The 15,557-nt window shown below is 45.1% G+C and overlaps 1 protein-coding gene across 1 annotated transcript in view; it reads left to right on the forward strand.

Moving 5' to 3' along the window:
* The first annotated feature begins 278 nt into the window (after positions 1–278).
* DYRK4 (dual specificity tyrosine phosphorylation regulated kinase 4) overlaps positions 279–15,557 on the forward strand; it is a 168,997-nt gene continuing 153,718 nt past the window's right edge. The window contains exons 1-2 of the mRNA XM_084860015.1: positions 279–589; positions 15,369–15,471. Coding sequence (XP_084716141.1) covers positions 288–589; positions 15,369–15,471 — 405 coding nt within the window. The 5' untranslated portion in view covers positions 279–287. The remainder of the gene's footprint in view (positions 590–15,368; positions 15,472–15,557) is intronic.

A 15,557-nucleotide genomic window follows, 5' to 3' on the forward strand; every position in this document is an offset into this window, starting at 1 on the left:
GATCATTGTATCTCCAGGAATTCCATCCTTTCATACATGACTGTTACATCACAGATGCCATCATCTTTGAAATTCCACTGACCCATCATGTGCCCTTTATGCCCTATTGTTGTCTGTGGATGCTGTAAATATTGAGAAAATAATTAAAACTGGCAAAATTGAAAGGTTATAATGGGATGCCACTGCTTTGATTGGTTTATGTACTGAGTTTGTTTAACTGGTAGCTGGCATTCCTGTGCTTCTGTGGAGTTTGTGATTCTTGTGATGAACTCCTGAGCACAGTGGGAATGCCACAGAAAAAGAAACTATCACTCACTGAGCAAAATAAGCAGAGACCTGCTGCTGAGCATAAGTTGGAGACAGGTGATTATCAGGACAGAAGTGGGTATTCAGGTGCTCCAAAAACAGGTGCTTGCCCTACTCCGTGCAACTTGAGTCTCTCTGGAGCTCCCACTGTAGAAACTGGCGATTCACTAGAAATATCATGGAAGACATTTCTGTCTGTATTAAGGTCAATGGAAGAATGTTCGGAAAACAAGATGAATGCCTTGGTCCCACAGCTAATAACATCTCAGCCAGTTCTGTCAAGGTAGGGTAATAGTAAACCATTCATTTCTTACAGACGACAGCAAAAGGATATGAATATGTGAGGGAAAACCTTCTCCCATATAACCCTCCTGGGAACTAAGATCAAAGTGAGCCCCCCTGGCACCAACATAGCCATCTTTCTAGTGCCAGGTTAAGACTTTCCTCTACTCTCAGGCATTTAACAGTATATGACGGGGTTTTTCATGGGTCCTGGGAGTTTTATTGTTGATTGTGCAAAATTGTTTTATATTTTTGTGTGCAAATAGCTATATATTATTATATATATTTTAGGGTTTTAATCTTCCTAAACTGCCCAGAGAGCTTTGGCTATTAGGTAGTATAGAAATGTAATGAATGAATGAATGAAAGTTGGTGGCCCCGTTACAGATTCCGTCACTCTCAAAGGCAAAGTTGTCAAACATCAAAATAATAATAAACTTATCAGGTCTGTGTGATTAGAGAGCAGTTAAGACCTTCCTGTTATATAAAAATATTGTTTTTTTTATGAATTATGATATCACACTCTTAGGACTGTTTTTATAATTGCTTTAATGTTTGAACAGTACTGCAGTATTATTGTTGATGTTTTGACCAACTGTTGGTTGGTCAAAACATAGGTTGATGATAATAATGTCTCTGTACACAGTAAGGTCAACAATACACAGGGAAAGGACACCATGATGTAGAGTAACATGAAGGAGAATTAGCCATATTATAGCTAATTTTTCAGGTTTCATATAAGTAAAATCAGTTTTAAATATGCAGATTTAATTCATGCCAATTAACGTCTCTTGAAAACTCTCTTTGAACCTAAACTTGATTCAGATTCTGAACTTCAGCTTTAAGAACTGTTAAAGGTGCATTTTTTTGTACATATCCTAGTTATGCTATATCTGGCCAGAAATATAATGTGAGAAGTCCATGGAGATGATAATCCCTCCTTTTTGAGAACAGAAGTGTATGGTAAGACCTGCACTGCTGTTGGGAATATATTTCATTTGTTTTCACTGTGTTAATATATATTAATGAGAGTGAACTCTGATGATCCTTTCATGTCCTGCCTCTCTTGAGTACAAAACATGTATCTACATAACTATTATCTTTTCTTTTTAAGGAGAACACAAAAGTACAACAAATATTTTTTTAAAAAATTGTAAAAACATCAATATATTCTGATTACCACACACATTCCAAAAGATAGCAACCTGAGTCCAGTTAACTGAGTCCCGAGGTAGCAGACTTTGGGACACCATTAAATGGTAGCAAGATGTCAATAACTTCATTTATCTTTTATATGTTTATACTATGGGGCAGGGTGCCCTTTAGATTTTCTGCCTTAGCCTAAAATGTCTTGGACTCTGTCTTTAATAGCAAATGGTGTATAGGTAAAATAGAGATAAAGATGTCAGTATCTACATAATTTGAAACATGATCTGGAACTCTGATCTCCATATGAGAACTTTGTGGTATAGTCTGATGTCACACTCCTCACAGAATTTCTATGGAATTTTCTTCATCTGTCATCTGAAGGGGGGGGGGGGGAACCACTCCTGTCCCTGTCATGATTAGCCCAACCACTGCTATGGGTCCTATAGGTTTAAAGTCAGAATCTAATTCAGAAGTAGACCTAGATGGTTTAAAGATCTAATTCAATCATAGAAAGCCTGAGGCCTGAGTTTAGCTTTGCCTGGTTTCTTATGTGATGGCAGGCTAAGGGAAGGGGGAAGGGCTGGTTGACTTTGCTCCAAATGTCAGAATGGACAGAGCTTCACTTTGCCTGGCTTTCGTGGGGAGGAGAGTTGAACTACTCCTGGCTAGCTGTGAAGTTTGACCTTGAACGACAGCCTACAGCTAAGAAAGTTGATAGCCTCTCTGTGGGAACCAGACAGGCTGGGAAAGATTCAGTAAAGAAAGAAGGAGTTTCAAACTTGTTTTTTGAGAAAATAAATAGACAGACAGATGATATAAAAGGAAACAGGAATGGGGAGGGAGGAGGGGAGGAGAAAAAACTTGTTTCACAAACACTTATGCAGAGCAAACTTAAATTTGCCATTGAAAGGGGAATGTCATGTATGGTGGCAAATGTAGTATTCCCAACCCTGTATTTGTTGCCAACATGCAAATACAACATGGCAATGAAAGAGAACAGGATTTGTAGGGGAGAAACAAGGGTGGGTTGCTTAAAACTTCATATTTCTGCTGCTTTTCTTTACAGCTGTTGGGCAGGGGTTACAGATTCCTCAGTCACAGCACTTCTTCACATGGAGCTTTTATCCTGCTATTGAGATTGGTTAGTGTAATGGCCCCAAGCCTGTAACCAAGTCACCAGTAGTTTTAGAGGGGCCTAGAGATCCATAATGCTTTGCTTTGCTTTGTTATTAAGTGCAATTTCCTTTCTAGTGGGCCTCTGAGCTGGTAAGATGAGTCAAAGGTCAATATCGCCAACTCAGCACATTCCATGCTATGCGCCTGAGAAGTGAGGCTCTGTTTGTGCTAAGCTGCAGGTGTCTGTGCTGGGAGAGTTCTGATTGTTTTCCTTCTGAACAAGCACTGTTAGTCTATGCTGGGAAAGTTACAGATGAATGCTAATTAATGCTTGGTGCTGTCATGCTGCCTCACTGCTAACGTGTATGGTATAAAATCCATTTTACCCCTTGGCTCTGGGTTCAGAGAAGCTGTCTGATCCAACCATTGGGTACGCCTGTGCGCTGTAAGTACGCAATAAAGTCTCCTTGTAAGCAAAGCTAGATCTGGCTTATCATTATCTCAGCACCTCCAAACCTTAGCAGCCCAAGGCTGGGGTAATACAGTTACTCATGGAAGTTTGTGGGTCCTTTAGATGATGTCGTTAACATCCAAGGCAATCTCCCGCACTAAATTACCTTTTAGGTCAAAAATTCCATTTTTTAAAAGATCAGAGATAATGAGCCGTCAAATTACAGTGTTTGAGTTCCACTTGAGTTCCCTCATGAAAAAGGAAAAAGCCACAATGAGAGGAGCAAGACCACAGCACCATCTATTGGCTGTATAATGAAGCCTATGCAAGACTCAGATAAGGGAGAAAAGGAAGGGGGAAGGGGAGTCCGTCGTGATCCTGCATTCAAAATGGAAGCAGAAATCCTTGTTTTAAATGCGGGATTTTAGGCTGATGTAGAGATGCTCACACATAAGTAAATGGGTGGGTGGGGGATGCAATAAGCCACAAAATTAAACAGAAACCACATTTTGGTACCTGTTCTGGTCAATAGGACTGGAGATTGGCTAATGTAATGCCAATTTTTACAAAGGGATCCAGAGGAGACCTTGGAAATTACAGGCCAGTAAGCTTAACTTCTGTTCCCAGTAAATTGGTTGAAAACATAATTAAAGATACAATTAGTAAGCACATAGGAGGACAAGCCCTGCTGAAAAAGAATCAATGAGCTTCCGCAAAGGTGAGTCCTGTCTTCCTAACCTTTCATTGAGAGTGTCAATTAACATGTGGAAACAACTAAGGGAGCAATCCTATGGCTGCTAGACAGTGGCTAGATGGCCATAGGGTATCTGGTTTTCTGGGAGCCAATCTCCCCCCACTTCTGCACTGCCTCGGAGGCAGTGCAGAACAGCCCTGTGCTCCGTGCTCACAAGAGGAGTGCAGAGCAGCTGAAAACGGGCATTCCCGGAGGGCGTTCTGGGGTGGGGAGGGTGGAAACGCCTTCACGACACATCCAATGTGTCGTACAGCAGCCTCATCCCCTGCTCTGCCCTCCCGCAGCTAGACAGCCAATTGCGGCTGTCTAGCTGAAAATGCAGGGCAGGAGAAGTGCAGAGGGTACAATCCCCTCCGTGCTTCTCCTGCCCCGCATTGGATAGGCGGTCGCCTCTGAGTTCGGAGGCGGCCACCTATCTGAATAGGATTGTGCCCTAAATGTCTTATTTTCAAGTCTTGTCTGATGGCACCTTAAAGACAAAAACATTTATTGTATTTATCACCCAACAACTTTTGAGAATAGCAACTGTCAAGGTAGTTATCATTGTCTGTACATTTTTGCATTTCATTTCCTTTTGACAACACTGTTTACAGCTCTCCCCCAACCCCTGCATGTGTATATACAGTAGATCAGCCAATTCAAGATTGACAATTCATGTATTTTATGAAGTGCCCACAAAATCTTATGCCAGAATAAATAAATTTCTTAGGCTTTAAGGTAGCACAAGACATTTTGTTGTTTTTGCTGCTGCAGACTAACAAGGCTACCTTTCTGGAAATCAATATGTGGACGGGGACGGATAGCAGAAGAAGGTTTTTGTGGACGTTTTTGTGGACGCTGGCTCATTTAGAAGCTGACATTCTCAGCCATTTTCTGGAATATAGCCTCTTGCCCGGAATGGCTACTGAAATGTTTCATTAGACATTTTATATCATATTATATCAATCCCATGTAATTATATGGGACTGGTGAGTTTGGTTGATTTGGCTCACTTAGAAGTTGCTGTTCTGGTTCATTTCCCAGAATACAAATGATTGCCCAGAACAGATACTGGAACATGGTTTCTATGGAAGTTTTCTTGGGTTGGCTCGCTTTGACTTTGGCTTTCTGGACCATTTTGTGAAATATAGTAGCCAGAATAGCTACTAAAATGTGATTTCTCTGAAAGTTTTGTAGGTTATTATATCAGTCCCATGCAGTCATGTGTGCCTGAAGAATTTTGTTGGTTTGGGTCACTTGGAAGTTGCCATTTCAGACCTTTTTTTTCCAGAATATGGACTATTCCTGGAACAGGTATCTGAACATGGTTTCTGTGGATGTTTTGTGGCTTATTGCATCCCTCCCATCCAGTTATGTGTGTCTGGTTAATTTGGTTGATTGGCTCACTTGGAAGTTGCTGTTCTGGGCCATTTATCCAGAATACTGAGTATTGACCGGCACGGGTATCTGAACATGGTTTCTGTGAAGGTTTTGTAGTTTTTTGCATCCCTCCAATGTAGTTAATCGTGACTGGCAACTTTGGTTGATTTGGCTCCCTTGGGAGTTCCCGTTCTGGGCCATTTTCCAAAATATGGATGATTGCCCAGGATGGGTACCAAAACATGGCTTCTGTGGAGGTTTCATGGTTCATTGTATTACTCCCATGCAGTTATGTTTGGCTAGAGAATTTTGTTGGTTTGGCTTGCTTGGAAGTTGCCATGCCGGGCCTTTTTTCTGGAATATGGACCATTGCCCGGACCGGGTATCTCATCAGGTTTCTGTGGATGTTTTGTGGCTTATTGCATCCCTCCCATCCAGTTATGTGTGACTCTTGAGTTTGCTTGATTTGGTTCATTTGACAGTTGCTGTTCTGGGCCTTTCCCCCTGGAATATGGATTATTGCCAGGAATGGTTATCTGAATGTGGTTTCTGTGGATGTTTTGTATCTTGTTGCCTCCCTCTCATGTATTTAATTGTGACTGGTGAGTTTGGCTGGTTTGGCTTGCTTGTTTACCACCCTAAACAACCCAGCAACAAACCATGGGTTCTCAAGGTGGCTTGTTTGAGAAAAATAACCCCCACTGCATGGTTCACAAGCCACCCTGTGGGAAATGTCCTGGGTTCAAACAACACACTAACCCACAGTTCAACAAACAACTCATGGTTCAACAACAACCCACACTCAACCACAGAGTGTGGGTTAGTGTGTTGTGCAAACTCAGTCATTGCATCCCATGCAGAAGTGTGGCTGGAGAATTTTGTTGGTATAGCTTGCTGTTCTGGGCCTTTCTTCCAGAATATGGACTATTGCCCAGAATGGGTATCTGAACATGGTTTCTATTGTGTTTTATTGATTCATTACATTACTCCCATGCAGTTATGTGTGGCTGCAGAATCTTGTTGGTTTGGCTTGCTTGGAAGTTGCTGTTCATAGAATTGTAGAATCACAGAATAGTAGGGTTGGAAGGGGCCTACAAGACCATCAAGTCCAATCCTTTGCTCAATGCAGGAATCCAAGTCAGACTTTTCCGGACATTTCTTCTAGAATATGGACTTTTGCCCAGAACAGGTACCTGAATGTGGTTTCTGCAGAAGTTTTTCCCTTACTGCATCCCTTCCTTCCAATTGTGTGTGCCTGGTTAATTTGGTTGATTTGATTCACTTGGAAGTTGCTGTTCCATGCCCTTTTTTCTGGAATATGGACTGTTGCCTGGAACAGCTACTGAAACATGGTTTCTGTGGAAGTTTTGTAGGTTATCAATCCAATATAGTCATGTGTGACTGGTGAGTTTGGTTGATTTGGCTGTCTTGGAAGTTGATGTTCTGGGCCATTTTTCTGGAATATGGGCTATTGCCCGAAATGTGTATCAGAACGTGGTTTCTGTGGAGGTTTTGTATAGATGGACAGTTATCTGAAGAAATTCAAATCCAGACGAGTAAGACAAAGCTGTATCCTATCACCTATGTTGTTCAATTTATATTATGAAGCTATATTTAATGAAGCACTTGCTGAACAAATGGCTAGCATAAATATCAATGGAAAAATAATTTACACAGTTTGATATGCTGGTGACACCATAGTAATGACAGACAATATATCCGACTTATCAAAATTACTAGATCAGATTAATAAAGTAAGTAATGAGTATGGTCTTAAAATGAATATCAAGAAAACAAAATATATGATGATAAGCAAAAAGCCTCTTAGGGCACAATCCTATTTAGATAGGTGGCTGCCTCCAAACTCAGAGGCGACTGCCTATCCAATGCAGGGCAGGAGAAGAACAGAGGGGATGGTTCCCTCCATGCTTCTCCTGATGTCAGGGTTGCCTCTGAGCACAGGGAGTGGCTCAGTGGCTCAGATTCTGAAGAGGAATTGCAGGACGTGGAGGAGGAAATTTCCCAGGCTTGTCCAGAGATAGAGACACAGACTCCTCAGGCTTCAAAGACCCACCTGGATGGAGAGGGCCTCCCTTCACACACCCCTGTGAGAGACAGCGAACAGGGAGAGGTGGGGCTTGGAGAGCCTGGATTCTTAGACGCCAAGCGCAGACGCAAAGCGAAGAGAGAGATGGCAGGGACAGAGCTTAGACGGTCTGCCCGATTGGCCTGGCATGAACAGCAGTGCTTAGAGGCCTCACGGGAGAGAGGGAGATCCCCCACCCCTTAAGTTAGGACAGTAGCCCGCCTTTTCTTCAAACAGTGGGCAACTTTCGTAGCTTTCCTTTGAACTCCCTGAAGGCATTTCTTTTGTAGACTGTGAGTCACTGACCATTTGCATCTGTATGACCCATTGAAGTAGTGGAGTAAAAGCTGAGAATTGAAGCCTCTGGTCTGTGTTTTGATTTGGGTCCAGAAGTTTACTGCAGGGGCAAAAGGGAACCCTGACACCTGCCCTGCATTTTCAGCTAGACAGCCAATTGTGGCTGTCTAGCTGCCGGAGGGCAAAGCAGGGGAGGAGGCTGCTGTACGACATATTGGATGTGTCATACAGGCATTTCCACCCTCCCCGCCCTGGAATGCCCTCCGGGAACACCCTTTTTTGGCTGCTCTGCCCTCCTCTTGTGAGCGTGGAGCACAGGGCTGTTCCGTGCTGCCTCCAAGGCAGCGCAGATGTGGGGGGAGGTCAGTTCTCCAGGAATCAGCCTTGGAGCACGGGCTCTGAGGTTGGTTCCTGGAAAACCAGATATCCTATGGCCGTCTAGCCGCTGTTGAGCGGCCACAGGATTGCTCCCTTACTGCATTTAATAGTATGATAAATAATATGCCAATTGAGAGAGTCACAATATACAAATACCTAGGAATTTGTCTCAGTGAATGAAATGAACAAACACAAGAGATAAACTCAAGAGTGGAGGTGGCAAGAATGGCGTTTGTTAAAATGAAACCACTACTATGTAATTGGGATCGCAATCTTGCAGTAAGGATTCAGATGGTAAGATGCTACATGTTCTCCATATTATTTTATGGAGTGGAGGTTTGGACACTTAAGAAGAACAATCTGAGGAAAATTGAAAACCATGGACTGATCAAGTAATAAATGAGAACGTACTATGCAGAGTAAGCAAACAAACAGAATTGGTAAAGATCATCAAGAGAAAAAAGTTACAATACCTTGGTCATATTATTCGAGGCGAAAAATACGCCATACTCCAACTCATTATAAAAAGGAAAATGGAAGGAAAAAGATCAATAGGAAGAAGATGGACATCACGGTTAAAGAATCTGAGAGAATGGTTCAGCTGTACTTCTATACAACTATTCAGGGTAGCGGCATAAAAAATGAAAATAGCTGTAATGATAGCTAACCTCTGATAGGAGACGGCACCTTAAGAAGAGAAGCCTGAAATGTGTACTGGAATGTGGTTTCTGCGGTGGTTTTGTGGCTCATTGCATCCCTCCTATGTAGCTATGTGTGACTGGTGAATTTGTTTGGCTTGGCTCGCTTGGAGGTTGCTGTTCCAGGCCATTTTGTTCTGTTCTGGATCGGCTATGGGCATTATGGGGTTAATAATATAATATTGCAAGGGTTTTAGTCCTAAAATATTTTCTTGTGTCTCTAACACATGCTATTGTTTGGGGCAGGGTTGTTGTTTTTTTTAAGATAGATGTATCAAAAATTAAAAGATATATCAATATATCTGGAACTAGGTAGGAGAGTTGGGGTAGCAGACAGGAAGAATAACTCAGTGACACAGATCAGTGAGAGAAAGGCTAGAGAGAACAGCTACCTGGAGGTGACTTGTTATTACGTGTACAGAAGCAGAGCAGGAGGGATACAGAGAGTGAGGAGTTAGACGCATGCTCATTAAATAAAGATGTTTATTTTACATAACTCTCACCAGATTCTTAAGTTGTTGCAGTCACCATTTGAAACACCATCCATGCACTTTTGCAGTTTGGGTCTACATTCCCAAATATGGAACAGAGTGGGGCCTAATGTGGGAAAACAGGTCGCAAACTCTCGAAGTGCGTCACTGCTGCTGAAAGATGAGCAGTGCCAGGCTGGGGGTGGTGTCAGTCGCTCCTGGGAGTGTGTGAGTGTATGGTTTGTTCCTGTGAGACATGATGGGAAGTGTTCAAATAGCAACTACAAGAAGGGGTTGTTCAGCATGTGATTTCTAGCCCAGTGCTTGAAGCAGCTGGAAAAGAGAGTGGCAGTGATGGGGGTGGGGGAAATGGTAAGCATGCCTGCTGCAACTGTCTTTAATGTCTGTTACATTTGTACCCACCTTTTCACCAAGGTGGCTAACAGCAATAAAAGTAAAATACAAAATAACAATTTAAAAAAGATGGTCCACCTCCAGAGACTTATATAATCCGAGTGATTCCTGAATGCTCCGGGGGATTTTTCAGTAGCGAGAGCAGGCAGCTCTGTTGAGGCCCTTGTCGCGCTGTGGAGTGGCGAAGCGTGAAGGACCATTGACACAACTGCCCCCGAGGGTCCTCTCCAGCCCTGTGGAGCTCCAAAGGGCCCCGGTTTACTGGGGAGCTCCAGACAATGAAACGGGTCAGAAGATGGCCGGAGCATGAGTGGCATGAGGCTCTTCATGAAGGTGACTGAACATGCATAAGAGCGTATAATCACGCCTACTTCATGGCAGTGAAGGCAGCAAAGAAGCCTTACTTTGCCACCTCCATCATCCTCGAGTAGCCATCCAGCTGAACTTTTCCGAGTGGTTTGGGGGTTGCTTACATCAAACCCAGTGAATGCAATACTGGAATCCTCAGAGGCCTGCTACGATGAGTTTGCAAGGTACTTTGAGGATAAAATCATTCACCTTCATGCTGACTTGAACACCACTATTGATGCAGTGTCTGTTGAGGTGTCCAGTGCATCCTCTTAACCTGTTTTGTGGGAACAATTTCAATTTTTGGAGTCTGAGGATGTGGGCAAGATGCTTGCATCTGTTTCACCCACCACATGCTCAACCCTTGCCCGTCACAGCTTATTCAAGCTCACTGTGGGGGGCTGACTGGAGTGGATCAGGGGAGTGGTGAATGCATCATCACATGATGTTGTGGTCCCTACTTCCTTGAAGGAGGCAGTGGTACGACCACTCCTGAAAAAACCTTCCTTTGATCCAGAGATCTATGCTAACTATCGTCGGGTCGCAAATGCCCTATTTTGGAGTAAGGTGCTCGAGTGAATGGTGGTGTCTCAGCTGCAGGGGGTCTTGAATTAAACTGATGATCTGGATCCATTCCAGTCTGGGTTCATTCCCGATTTTGGGATACAATCTGCCTTGGTTGCCCTGATGAATGATCTTGTTCGGAGAGGGATGGAAGAGTGCAACTAGGGGTGTCAGAGAAATCCACAACAGAATCAAATGAGTTTGGATTTTGATGAATCCAGTTGACAGATTCCGCAGTAGATCAGCTTTGCCCTGTCATGTGGATTCCACCAACTTGTAGATCGTTTTCCTGACTTTCCCGATTTTGTGCAAATTTCATCGTTGAAAAGTACGCAAAAAAACCTAGCCAAAAATGTGAATATCCCCATAGGCTAAAGCATGAAAATGCAGATTTGGGGGAAATTTGGTGCATTTGGGGGCAATTTTCACATTTTCGCACATGTCATTTTGCTCAAATGCGCATTTGCGCAAATCTGGGAACTATAAAATTTTATTCTGTCTATGTGCAGGCTGTGGAATGAAAGATGCCTGACAATCTGTGAAATGCAGACGGAACGGATTTCACACAATCCGTACATCCCTAAATATTACTTTTTCTCGATCTCTCAGTGGCTTTTGATACCATCGACCATGGTATCCTCCTGGACCACCTCTATGAGTTGAGATTTGGAGACACTCTTCTCCAGTGGTTTGACTCATTCTTGCGGGGTCAGTTCCAGATAATAGCATTGGGTGACTGGACTGCAGCCCCATGGAGTTGTATTGTGGGGTGCTACAGGGCACCATCCTGTCCTCAATGTTATTTAATATCTATATGAAGCCATTGGGAGTGGTTATCAGGAGATATGGAGCAAGGTATCACCAGTATGCTGATGACACCCAGCTCTATTTCTCTGTGACATCTGAACTGGGAGAGGCCATGCTTGTTCTGAATGCAGTTATGGCTTGGATGAGGGCCAATAAATTGAAGCTGAATCCAGATAATTCAGGGACCCTATGGATTGGCAGTTCCCAGGTCCAGAATTGGGGTGTTTGCCTGTTCTGGATGGGGTTGCACTCCCTCTGAACGAGCAGGTCATAGAATCATAGATTCCATGACCTTCTCCTGAGGCCCAGGTGGCCTTGGTAGCCCATTACCAACTTCGGTTGGTACACCAGCTACGCCTGTTCATGGATAGGGATAGCTTAGCCATGGTGATCCATGCACTGGTAACCTCACGATTAGACATTGCAATGCACTCCATGTGGGGCTGCCCTCATGGGTTCAGAAGCTGCAGCTAGTGCAGAATGCAGCAGCTAGGATGCTCACTGGCACACCTAGCTATGCTCACATAACACCTGTGCTAAAAAATCTGCACTGGCTGCCTATTAGCTACTGAGCCACATACAAGGTTATGTTATTGTCATAGAAAGCCCTAAACAACCTGGGACCAGGATATCTAGCAGACCGCCTTCCCTTATACATACCCAGGTGACCTTTAAGATCAGCAGAGGAGGCCTTGCTGGACATTCCAAAATGAATAGTGTTGCTATGAAGTACCCAGACAGCAGGCCTTCTCTGTAGCAGCACCCACCATTTGGAAAACCCTCGTGTAGTTCGGGAGGCAGAAAATGTGACATCTTTTTAAGCAGCAGTCCTTAACCTTTTTGGCTTAACCAGAGACCAGTTTCATGGAAGACAATTTTTCCACGGACCAGGGGGGGATGGTTTTGCTGGCGGACTTCCGGCCACTGGGACGCAAATGGCATCCACTATGCGGACGCCATTTGCGTCCCTGTTCTTTGCAGTAATAGGCTACGTAAAGATTTACGTAGCCTATTACTTGAAGAACAGGGATGCAAATGGCGTTTGCTATGCGGACGCCATTTGCGTCCCAGCGGCCAGAAGTCCACCAGTGGCCGGAGCCAGCTGGCAGCTCTGCGGACTCTCCGCGGAGCGAAGCCAGCCAGGGCTGGCGAGGATTCGGGGGGGGAGGGTCGGATCGCCTCCCCCCCCACGGACCCCCTTGGACCCAAGGTAAGGGGGTTTCACACACCCCTACAGCCCGGTTCCTAACAGGCCACTGACCGGTACCGGTCCGTGGCCCAGGGGTTGGGGACCCCTGTTTTAAAGGCCTCCTGAAAACACATTTGTTCAGCCAAGCTTTCCCTGGGCTGTAAATTAATTGTGCCACTCCATTTTACTGTTCCTTGATTGTGGGTGGCTCGGTCAAGCCACCCATAGTTATGATTGGGAACACCATTTTGCATGTTTTCCCCATGGCACAAAAAGTCAGTTTAGAGAGCATAGTTACACACCCCTTTGTCCAATCTGCTCCACATTTTGCATGTAGATAGCTACATAACTTGCTAGCAGACTAGCTAGGTTTGGTGCATAACAAAGCTTATTATGGGACGTTATAGGGGAAAAGGATTAGCCGCCCATGTAGGGCCCCATGGATGAAAGTTAATGTTGCCCTTTGAGGTATAGATCCATGGGGAGTTCTTCTAGTGCAGAGGCTATGGTAAAAAAACAAAAACCTGAGTGTGAAAATTCAGGAAAAAAAGTGAAAAGGTGTGACCAACCACCTGTCACGTGAAATATGGATGGAAAGCTGCCAAATTTGCCAGGCTGGGGGGTGGTAGTTTGGAGAACAGTTGGGTGAGCTTGTGCCTGGGTCTGCATGGTGAGCTCTCAGGGGTGGGGTGATGTCTGGTAGTGGGGCATGGGGTCAGAAGCCAGGCACACCCTCCCCCCCATCCCCCAAATCCCCATGAACTATCACTCCTATACTGGTGCACCCGCCCCATGGCCCTGAGCCCCTACCCCATATTTCACCCCCTTGAGGCCCCACCCCAGGCATCACCCCCTTCTCAAACATCACCCCCACCCCAAACATTACCCCCCGGCTGTGCAGACTCAGGCATATGCTCCCAATCCAGAGACCTAGGTACAAAGCCCCTCAAACTGCCCCTTCAGTGCCCCCCCCCAGCCTGGAGCCACCAACCAAGCTCCCCCCAGACCCCCACCCCTGGCATGAGCCCCAACACCAGACACCCACCCCTAGCACGATCCCCCACCCAGCAAAGCCAGGCATGAGCTCCTCCCCAAACCACTGTTCCCAGCCTGGAGCCCCCACCACCAGCCCCCCACCCCAGGCACACTGTTTACCACACTGGCAGCAGAATTTCATCTCCAGCAAACAGCCACCCCTGGTCACTATGTCACTTGGTGCAACCAAGCAGAGGGGTGCTGGCTAGTGTGCAATGTCAACCACCTATCTGTACGCAAGCGACTTCCGACACATTTAAAGGTGCACACATTCTGTTTGTGGCTAAGAAAGAACAGACTGCTGTTGCATGGTGCTTGGCATGAAGAGGTGATGGGAAGAGCAACCAGGCAGGTTTTAATCAGTATGATAATCTGATGATACTGGAAAGCATACTAGTCACAGTCAAGGCTTCTGGAAGGTCTTCGGTTGCCAGTGACAGATGTTCTTCCTTGACCACCACTTGTGCCCAACTTCCCTGCTCCCAGACTTGGTGGCTTCTCCGGCCTTCTGAATTGTGGCTGGTGCCTGGTATTCCAGGGTGAGCCACAGCAGATGTGCCCTCCTGCCACTTCTGGCATACTGATAGCCAGACACTGCAAGGGGCTGGGAAGCTGCGAACAGAAGCTCCTCACACCCAGCTGCCACGGTCCGTTCCTGCCCACCACAGGCTTCTTCAGACCACCACTTGTACCCAACTTCCCTCCCCTATACTTTTATACTTTCCCTCCCCTATACCTGCCCGTTTCCTTAGCCACTGTACACTCCAGAAGACACGTAAAATGTAGAAATGCTCTAAATGTGGGGAAATCTTCTCTTACAACTCCAGTGTTGATAAGCACCAGAGTCTCCACACCCCGTTGTGCGCTTACATCCATGTTGCAATACTTGTGGGGAGGCAGGGGTGAAGCAAGAGGGGGGCACCAAGGACATGTCTAACACTTTACTAACAAAACCTGTGATATCAGTGGCAAAACCTACGGTGGTTCGTGACTTATGGTTGAACCAGACACACAAAAGCTGAGAGGTCATTTTTCCAACCATAACGCCAGCCCCTTTCAAGCCACAACGTGCCTTGGGCAAAGGGACCAGCACATGTGTGGCAAGTGACGAAGGGCAGGAGCCCACTGGGATGCACATGTGGCTGTTGAAGCACAGGTCTCTGGGACCTATCAGCCAACAGCCTGAGTGCTTGGACCTGTGAGATATTACGCATGCCAAGTCATCTTCTAAATGAAATTAGAAGCCAGTGTAGTGTAGTGGTGAGAGTGACAGGCTGGGAGACAGGAGATCCAAGTTCTAATCCCCACTCGGCCATGGAAGCTCACTGGGTGACTTTGGGCCAGTCACAGACTCTCAGCCCAACCTACCTCACAGGGTTGTTGCTGTGAGGATAAAATGGAGAGGAGGAGGGTCATGTAAGCCACCTTGCGTTCCTTGCAAGAGGAAAAAAGGCAGGATATAAATGCAATAAATAAATAAATAAAATGATATTGTTTCTTGCTGCCTCTCATTACTTAATTATTTGTGCATTATAAAAAGTCTTGTACTAGGGATAGTCCAAATAATTCCCCACAAATAACTCATGTTCATAAACGTCAAAGAATAATATGTTCCCACAGTGTTTGTACTGTGATCAGTTGATTTTCTCTATGTTCATTCTCCAGGAAGAAGATTGCCACCAAGCCTGAAAAAGTAAGGAAAGGCAGATCAAGTGCTCTCCCTGTTATACTGAAACCTGGAGAAAAACCAAATGCAATACTCCAAAAGGTTAGCAAATTGCCTATGATTTCCCCCTTGTAGCACAGGATATGGTATTGAGGATTATGCCTCTTCAGACTCTGGATTTCATTTTT

Source organism: Heloderma suspectum, chromosome 5, assembly GCF_057233095.1.
Source record: "Heloderma suspectum isolate Gila_16-S chromosome 5, 16-S_ref, whole genome shotgun sequence".
Taxonomy (NCBI): Eukaryota; Metazoa; Chordata; class Lepidosauria; order Squamata; family Helodermatidae; genus Heloderma; species Heloderma suspectum.